Raw genomic sequence first — 9910 nt, forward strand, 5'->3', positions numbered from 1 at the left:
GAGGGAATAAGAGTGACAAGATAAAGTGTGCTGAATTTATTGCCATCTCCATATGATTTTTCCATTACAGGAAGAAATATTTAATTTGGAGCCAGGCAAAGTGGAATCTGGGAAAGGAAAGTGCTCCTACGACCCTAAGCTCAACAGCGTGTCCGCTCTGATCAGTGAGTATCATCGGCATGTGGTCACTTAAGGATACAGGCATGGGAACTATTTTAAGTCCTCATATGGGTATTTGGGTTTTTCATTATATTATTTTTTCTCTCCCAGTTAGCTCCAGAAATGTTAGGTTTGTCGCTGTATTCGACTGTTCCTCCTGCATTTTAATTTTATCTGGAGGAAGAAGGGAACCAAGTTGACAAAAGAAAACATTTTTCAATATGGTTGAAAACAGAGAGTGATCCACCGCCTGCCTCGGTCTCTGACCGTCTGCTGGAGTGAAGGCCCTTCTGTCCAAAGTCACTCAGTCACATCCTGCAGCCGCAGTTGGCAGCAGTGAAAGTTGATCCCACTGCAGGGGTGAGGCTGTGGGTGAGGATGTGGGTGTAAATCACTGACACTGTTTCCAGTATGGAGTCAAGATTTAAGACTCAAAATTCAACATATACGACTCAACTGTCACCATTTAACACTTCAACGACCAGCAGTAGAGGTCGTAGTTCACCCTGTCACCACTCCAGCATAAACAACAACAACAAACGACGACAGGGTTAATGGGTTAAACTGTGAAACTGAATAAAAAAAACAAACAAAGAAATATTTCAATGACTAATCTGAAGTAGACAGTGTCTTATATCAACAGTCAGTGCTGTACTCTGAGACAGAAATGTCCCAAAACTGACCTTTTTGTCCATGTAAGACCCAGATCGGATTTTTGTTCTTAAAATAAATAAATCCCAGAATACATTTATATGTTCTCCTCCATCAGATACATGTCTGATGTTCCTCAGAGTTGCCTCAGTTTTGATGCTCATAACACAATAGGTCATTTCATCAGACCTTTACGTCAGTAAAGTGAAGTAGATGTCACAAGTCTGTCCCCTGGAGGAAAAGATATGAATGTATATTTGTAGATATTGAAGTGTGTATCAATAGTACCCGTATCTTTACAATTCTATTCCCCTGTTTAGTAACAGTCAGAAAATGTTTTATTTTGGTCCTGTTTAGTAACAGTCAGAAAATGTTTTTGGTCCATATTTCTTTCTCGGCTCTAACATGATGCAGCATCAATTACTGGAAATGTTGTTTTTATTTTATTACACTTTTTCCTACAAGAGTTTATGGAGCAACTGAGGGTCACAAGGTCACATGATCAGTTTGACTTTTGAAAATTTTTAAATGACCTTTCAGAGAACGTAGTGCAGGGTGACTTGACCTCTGACCTCCAGCAGCTTCTATTCTACATAGAGTTCCACAATTCCCACCCCACACCCCCCCCTCCCCCCCCCCCCCCCCCCCCCCCCCCCCTTACCCCCGCCCCTCCCACCACACACACACACCATCTGTGGACATTTTAAAGACTTGTTGTAAATCTCCATCAATCCTGTCAGGGGACCATGACATTGACTATAACGGTGAGAGAACAGTGTGCTTCTGTTTCCTCCTCCTCCTCTTCCTCCTTCTTCTTCTCCTCCGCTCTCCTCGCTCCATCCTTCAGTCTTCTGACAGTCACACCTGCTCTTCAATGAGGCCCTGGCGGCAGCTGGAGGACAAACACCTCACCTTCCTGTGTGTGTGTTTGTGTGTTTGTGTGTGTGAGTAAAAACTGTTCTGGACCTCAGAGCAGGGCAATGATTTTACAATGATGGATTCCACACCTGTCGTCTGGCTGCTAGTAATGATGGAAGTCATGAAGCAGATCAGGGACTCTCACTCATACATTTTTATATATTTTTGTTATATTTTATTTGAACTCATCTGCTGCTCTGTTCCCACATTAGACTCTACAGACTCAACATTTAAAGAAAATACATTTGGTTCCAACCGTGTCCTTGGAATCCCTTCAGCCTAAATAATTTCAGTGACCTGTTTTTCCTGTTCCTCCACAGACGGTGAACTCTACGCTGGGGTCTATGTTGACTTCATGGGAACAGACTCGGCCATTTTCCGTACTTTAGGGACGAAGACTGCGATGAGAACCGACCAGTACAACTCCAGATGGTTAAATGGTAAAGAGCAGGAAACGATACATTTGTCTTCCATATATTTAAACCGGCGACTCCTTCTCCTCTTGAATATCTCTCCTTCTTCTTCTCTCCCTGTAGATCCCACTTTCATCCACGTTCAACTCATCCCAGACAGTGCAGAGAGAAATGACGACAAGCTTTATTTCTTCTTTCGGGAGAAGTCCTCTGAGATGGGCCAGAGTCCCGTGACCCAGTCCCGCATAGGACGCATCTGTCTGGTGTGTACACAGCTCCTACTGTTTGCCTTTCAGATGTAAACATGATGAAATAAACCCTGCGTGGACCTGGACACAGTCTCCTGAGACCAGTCACCCACTGTGTTTGAATGTTTACGGCAACAGGACGAATATTTGGCCAACGCTGACGTGCTGGAATCCACATGTCTTTAACCTTCCTGTCTACAATGCATCCCTCTGTCTGTGAGGTTGACCTCTGAGCTCTGACCCCATGATCTGCTGACCTCTCCAATCTCGTAGTCCTCCAACCAAAAAGATGAAGTCCTTGGTTTTAAATTCTTCCTTTTGGTTCGGTGCAAAAAACATGACGCAACATAAAATAACAAAGCCATAAAAAAAAAAACAGATTACGACACGCGTCCCGGGGAGTTTGTGGGGCCCCTCGCTCTGAGCCTGCAGTTCACGTGTGTGTGTGTGAATGTTACTCTGGGTGTACGACTACGGGCATGAGTGAGAAAATGTGCTGCCTGTGTGCTCATGGCTTCAGCTGTTCGCTCTTGTATTTATTTGAGCGGGTCAGTCAGTGACCCGGCACACAAACAGTCATCTCACTCGCAGCAGGCCATGCCCCCGGCCTCCAGAGATAGGCTCCTGTCTCACACACACACACACACACACATCTGGATGTTCTTACTGCCAGGCTGTGCACCCAGGCCGGAACACTGGACCAAGGTGTTCTAACGTTGGTCAAATGCCCGGCTGTTCACGAATATTATAATATACAGTATATATATAAGAATGACAGTCATATTTGAGTCATCTTTCTGTGTCAGTCTGTACTGATGTCAGTGTTGAGGTCGCAGCCTGGTCTCAGCTGTTCCCTAATGCACTGGGTTCTGGCCTCAGTCCACTGCTGACAGACACAGACAGTGTTTTATATTGTTTCCAGGCCAGCACTCACTGTATGTGTGGGCGTGTGTGTGTGTGTGTCAAGTTGATGGACTTTATATAACTTTTTATTATACTTTATATGGTTTTTATATTTAAAAAAATAAAAAATAAATTGTATTTACCCTTCAGTGCCCCTGCTTGCGGCCTCTGAGTTGCCCCCTACTTTGGGAACCACTGCTTTAATATGAAAAAATTACAGTAGGTAATTTGTGTGCAGACAGACACGGGGAACCACTGCTTTAATATGAAAAAATGACAGTAGGTCCAGACTCAGAGTGTGCAGACAGACACATGGTGTTCACCATATCATAGCGTTTATTTTGCCCTAAACAGGATCACAACGTTGAAAATTGAATTTGATAAGGGGAAAAAAAAGCTGCTTCTTTTTAATACCAACATGAAGACAGAGGAGGACATGGAGGTGTGTGGTGTCAGGCTGTGCTTTTACTATTTATTATTTATTATTATTTCTTACTATTTATTAGTATGTATGTATTTGTGTATTTTGTATGTTTACTGTAGCTTGATTGTTGATTGACTGACTCAAATTGTAAGTCACTTTGGATAAAAGCGTCTGCTAAATGTATTGTGATGTAATGATGACGATGATGATGGAGAACCTTCTGTGTGTCTGCTCCAATCTCAGAATGACGACGGAGGTCACTGCTGTCTGGTCAACAAGTGGAGCACGTTCCTGAAGGCCAGACTCATCTGCTCTGTCCCTGGAGCCGACGGCATGGAGACGCACTTCGATGAGCTCCGTGAGTCCACCGCCCGACTGCCAATCATTCTGTTCTGGTTAATGTGAAGAGGATTTTTTTTCCTGCAGTGAGTCTACAGTTTGAATAACAGAGAGTATTATTATAAATGAACACACAGAAATTAAAGTAGCATCGTTGGTGTCTGACAGAATCATTCCTGTGAACGTCATCTTCAGAATTACGATCAATATTAGTGAACTTAAGCCTAACCTCACCAAGCATTTCATAAAATGCCTAAAACATATCTGATCTTCATCAACGTGAACGTTTTGACAGTAAAATGAAACATTCCTCTTCTTCATCACATGTTTCTATATATGAATGTCGTAGGATAATAGAATTTATTTCCTGCAGGATGTCTTAGGCCTAAGGAGGATGGTTTTTGACCTGTGAGTGTGTGAGTGTGTGTGAGTGTGTGTGTGTGTAACCACTGCCAGTCTCCCTGGTTTAAAATAGCATCACAGATAAGAGCCGATGTTCCAGCCTCCACCTCTGCCTCCAGACTAATCTCAGGACCGAGAAGTGAATTCCCTGATAGTGGAGGGCTTTCTTTGTCTCCTTATTTTTTCTGACACACTCAGTGCTTTTAACTCTATCATCCTGCTGATGGAAATGTAACAAATTACTCACACGCAGAGAAAACAATTGCACTGCACTCTTTTTTATCTGTGCACTCACCTTGTACCTGAATAGAGAGAAGGTGTCTCAGTAAAAGACGGACAAGAGAGATTATTCTCACTCTGGTGTTGGTCCGGGTGTCACAGTCAGCAGCAGCAGCAGCAGCAGCAGCATATCTCTACACAGGGTCAATCTTTCAGAAAAGGAAATACTGACTGTAGGGACACGTAGTCCTCGTGTGGACATTTCGAGGGTCCTCAATGAGTGAAAGAGTATTTTGAGGCTAGAGATTTAGTTTGGAGTTAGGATTAGCTTTAGAGTCAGATTTGAGTTATGGTAAAGATTGAGATTGGACATAACTGGAAGTCAGAGTGGTGATTGCCATAGACCATTGGCGGTCTCTTATGGTCCCTCTGTTGGAGGGGCCTCAAAATATTGGGGTTATTGGGGTGCTGTGATATATACAACTTTTCTTATGAGTTCATGTTTTCAGATTCTGTCAGATTATTCTTCACATTTTTCAACTCCTTTCTTCAACATTGCTTCACAAGTTCATTTGAAAAATGCCCCGTTTTCCTGGAAGTGTCCTTTGGTTCTCACTGAACACACCTCCTGTAATTTAGGTCAAGTACTGAGTAGAAGAAAGACTAATCACCGACCTGTCTTTATAGTCTCTCTGTTTGTTTTTCTCTGGAGCTTTCCCTCAGTCACAGTCAAAGAGTTGTTTCTGATGTCACAGCCGTACAGGGCGGAGGATATCAGCAGATTTATAGACTTCTACAAATCACTGAGGATCAGTTCTCTCTGGAGGGAAAACATATTTCCTCTCCTTTAAGAGGTAGACATAAACTATTATCCAAAGAAGAGGAGGAGGATCCTCACAAATCACTTTAAAACGTGGCTGAATGTTGGGCTGAAAAAGCAGCATCTCTAGTTGGGCCGCTGCCTTTTCACTTCAGTCTTTTTATGACCTGATGCTGATTATGACCAGACTCTTTAAATTCTCATTACTGCCATTTAACGTCTGTCTGCTGTGTGGATTTACCACTGAGCTGCTGAGGTTTAACTTTCACTGTGTAAAGCAGCCCTGCCCCCCCGGCCCCTGGCCCCCGGCCCCCTCATCCATCCTGAGATCCTCATCATTCCCTTCAGTTTCTGTGGTTTTACTCCCACCGTTTCCGTCAGTACGTGAATGAGAGAAGGTGAAGAACTTTTTGTTTTTCTAAGAAAATTTGGTTTAGTACTTAGTTATTTAGTTTCAACCTGAAAATTAATTTCCACAGATTGAAATCTCAGCATATGTCTTATCTCGATTTTTACCCCAACTCCAATCAAAATATAGATAAACCAGCATCACTTAAACAAGAGCCTGTGAATCCAGGATTACCAACATGGTAGTATTTTGAGATGAACATTTATCTTAAAAAACGTTTTTATAAACCTTTTAAGGACAATAAAAAAAGTCCAGTCTGAACTCTGTCACTACAGTCAAACATCTGTCACCAATGGACCATCTCCAGTGTCCTTTGGAGCCCCACCCTGTGATATGGCTTTGTCCCATTCTTCTAACCATGAAGCCACAGTCCCTGGCGGTAATCCCTGACCTTGGTTCTTGTGCCAGAACCCTGGATTTTCACAGGAACATCAGGATATAACCCAGTATCCCACTTATCTCTCCGTCTAAGTCCAGTAATGGACTCCATGTGTTCTCACCGTAATAAAGGTTAAGCCTACGTCTTGGTGTTCCAGTCATGTGGCTGAGTCAATATTAGTGGAGACTTTTGTGTTGGGGCTGAATTTCGTTCACCTGCTCTTTGACACTGATGTGATGTCTCTCTGTGTCCTCCGACAGGCGATGTTTACATTCAGCCAACACAGGACACAAAAAACCCGGTGATATACGGAGTCTTCTCCGTGTCAGGGTGAGTCTCACTGTAACTGTGTGGACTGAGGACGTGTCCTGGGTTTGTGTGTACTTATGAATACGTGTGTGTGTGACGAGGCTCAGTTTGTAGTCTAACTGTTTCCATCACTTCTCAGCTCTGTCTTCAAAGGCTCAGCAGTGTGTGTCTACTCCATGGCTGACATACGTATGGTCTTCAACGGACCCTTCGCCCACAAGGAGGGTCCCAACTATCAATGGGTGGCCTACACTGGGAAGATCCCCTACCCTCGGCCTGGCACGGTGAGTCTCGGCTCAGGCTGAGTCCACACATGAAATCCCACAGGATATGGGATTTCTTTCTGTTTTAGGCTCTAAATACAAACCAAATGGAGGAGATCAAGGCAGCGCGCAAATCATAGAGTCAGAATCAGAAATGACTTCAAGAATCAACAAAACATTGTCATTGTGTAAACATCCTTGTCTCCTTGTCCAAGTGTCCTGGAGGGACCTTCACCCCCAACATGAAGTCCACCAAGGACTACCCAGATGAGGTGATTAACTTCATGAGAAACCACCCAGCCATGTACAATGCTGTGTATCCAGTCCACAAGCGCCCCCTGGTGGTCAGGACCAACGTGGACTATGAATTCACCACCATCACTGTGGACCAGGTGACTGCTGCGGATGGGAACTACGAAGTTCTCTTCCTGGGAACTGGTGAGTGACGTCTATGAAAGTGATGAATTCAACCTTAGTTACAGTTGGAGGAAGTACAAACTCTTCATTTATCTGTAACAAAGAGCTACAATCTCCTCTTCCCTGAACCAGTGTGACTTTCACCAATGAAAAGCTCTCTTGTGTCGATCATGTCAATCCAGCCTCCTGTTATTTGCACCTGGAGGTCAGGGCTGGATCAGCAGCAGAGAGAGAACAACAGGGAGGTGGCCTGTAGATCCATCACCTTAATTTTGTCCGTTGCTGTGAGAGAGATTATGTTTGCATGTCGTTGAGCTAAGAACCCAGCGTGACAGTTACATCCAGGGAACAGCGCATGCGAGGCCTCTTAACATCCTCTTTGTTCCTCTGTGTATTAAGGGAAGGTCTTCGTGAGTGTGTATGCGTGTGTGTGTCAGAAACAACATTCCGCTGTGTGCAGGCTGAATGCTGAAGTCACAATAAATCTCCAGTGTCCTGTTTTGGGAACATGCCAGTCTTCAGAGCAGGACAACGTCTTTTATCATCCTAATGAATAGGTGCCAGGCCATAATTAACCTGTCCGTGACAGGACGCGTTTGTTTCATTGAAAAGGTTGAAGCACAGGCGGAGGTGAAGAGAAGAGCAGACGCTGTTGAGCTGAGGATTATCCCACTGTTAGAGGCTGCTGAGAGAATGACATGACAAATCCTCAGGGCTGCTGACAGATGTGCAGGTGAGAGGTTACAGGTGTGGATTTGACTCGTGTGTGTGTGTGTGTTGTGGTCCACAGACAGAGGTACGGTTCAGAAGGTCATCGTTTTACCCAGAGATGACCTGCAGACCGAAGAGCTGGTGCTGGAGGAAGTCGAGGTTTTCAAGGTGAGGTTTGTCTTTCCTCTCACTTGGTTCTTGGTTTGTCTTATCTAATACATGTTTAATCTTCTCCATCATCTTCTCCAAAGGTCCCAACTCCTGTGACAACAATGAAGATCTCGTCCAAAAGGGTAAGCATGTGTGTGTCCTCAAGAGAAAAGACATGATATTTAATGAGGGAAAATAGTTGTGAAAGGTCGGCAGCTTCTGTCCCACAGCTGTTCTCCTCCGCTCTGACATCATCGTTCTCACACTGATTGTATGATAATGGGACAATGGAGACAGATGCATGGAGACGTTCAGGGTTTTCTTTCAGTGTGATTGAAATACTTGGCCTTTCCTCCTGTGAATGACATCAGTCCACAGACAGAGTGTTGGTCTGATCATAAAGTCCTGGTGGTAACCTGATAGAGATGAGCTCAGTCAGTTTCACAGCGTGCTGCAGCTTCAACACAGACGAGAGACAGATCCTCATCAGTGTCTGATGATAAAACTGACTGCTGTATTCACTTACCGCCAACAGCAACAGCTCTACGTTTCGTCAGCGGTCGGCCTGACGCAGCTGGCTCTGCACCGCTGCGATGCGTACGGCGAGGCCTGCGCCGACTGCTGCTTGGCCAGAGATCCTTACTGTGCCTGGGACGGAAAGTCCTGCTCCCGTTACTCATCATCGCAGAAGAGGTGAGCTTAGCATTAGCGTCAGCATGACCTTCACTAACCACCACTAACTAGTTGATGCTCGTCTGACTGCCTGAATGCTGAGTGGCTCTTCGCATGGGATTTTTTGGTGTTTTTTAAAAACTTGATGACTTGACTTTTAGAAATGAAAACATGAGAATACATAAACACAGCTGAATGTTTTGAAATGATTTGTCTGCCTTGTGTTGTTGCAATGTTGTTGAATGGTTTTGCGGTTACTTTATGATCTTTTCTCTCCTTATTCGGCTACACTGGTCCGACCCCTTTAGACGAAGCCGGAGGCAGGACGTCAGGTACGGGAATCCCATCCGCCAGTGTCGAGGCTTCAACTCCAACAGTAAGACTCACCATCTCTAAGTGTTTGTTGTTTATGAGTTCATTAGTCACTCCACACTTCCTGTTTATATGATGCACATCCACAGATGAACTGTAACTTTTTGCCACTGCCTTTTTAAAACAGAACTTAAATGAGATTTCGCCACAACTGAGAATTTCTTGGTTTTGGTTACCATGGAAACCCCTCTTTCTCTATTCCATCTCTGCCCTGCAGCCAATAAGAACACTCTGGAGATGGTGCAGTATGGGGTGGAGGGGAGCAGCACCTTCCTGGAGTGTCAGGCTCGTTCTCCTCACGCTGTCATCAAGTGGCATCTGCAGAGAGACAACAGTGACCGGAGGAAGGAGGTGAGGCACCACACACAGGTTCTCTGTTCACGGCCTGTCCTTCAAATGTTTGTTCAAATGCAAAGTCAAGCCTTAACTTCAACAAGTACGATCGATTAGCATCCTATTGTTTGATGAGATAAAGAATCAACAATATATTTATCCATATATCGTCACGTCATCTGGTCCGGTTTGTTTGGTCAGATTAAAAATATACTGTGGTTCCGTAGTGTAGCAGTTAGCATGCCTGCCTCAGCAGGCAGTTTTGGGTTTGATTCCCAGAGGAACCACATGCTTGATATTGTTAATCCTCCTCTGGGAGTCGCTTTGGATAAATGTGTAAATGTATATTTTATTCAACATTTTTAACCTGTAGTAAAATGTTTCTTTTTTTTTTTTTTT

At 44.2% G+C, this 9910-nt stretch overlaps 1 protein-coding gene across 1 annotated transcript in view; it reads left to right on the forward strand.

Annotated features, from left to right (window-relative positions):
* LOC103386510 (semaphorin-3F-like) overlaps positions 1-9910 on the forward strand; it is a 47357-nt gene that overhangs the window by 29242 nt on the left and 8205 nt on the right. Inside the window, exons 7-18 of the mRNA XM_025060146.1 lie at positions 71-164; positions 2049-2168; positions 2265-2404; positions 3960-4074; positions 6545-6614; positions 6733-6877; positions 7072-7294; positions 8064-8152; positions 8236-8277; positions 8670-8827; positions 9100-9182; positions 9396-9529. Coding sequence (XP_024915914.1) covers positions 71-164; positions 2049-2168; positions 2265-2404; positions 3960-4074; positions 6545-6614; positions 6733-6877; positions 7072-7294; positions 8064-8152; positions 8236-8277; positions 8670-8827; positions 9100-9182; positions 9396-9529 — 1413 coding nt within the window. The remainder of the gene's footprint in view (positions 1-70; positions 165-2048; positions 2169-2264; positions 2405-3959; positions 4075-6544; positions 6615-6732; positions 6878-7071; positions 7295-8063; positions 8153-8235; positions 8278-8669; positions 8828-9099; positions 9183-9395; positions 9530-9910) is intronic.

Source organism: Cynoglossus semilaevis, chromosome 11 (assembly GCF_000523025.1).
Source record: "Cynoglossus semilaevis isolate Cse_v1.0 chromosome 11, Cse_v1.0, whole genome shotgun sequence".
Classification (NCBI taxonomy): domain Eukaryota; kingdom Metazoa; phylum Chordata; class Actinopteri; order Pleuronectiformes; family Cynoglossidae; genus Cynoglossus; species Cynoglossus semilaevis.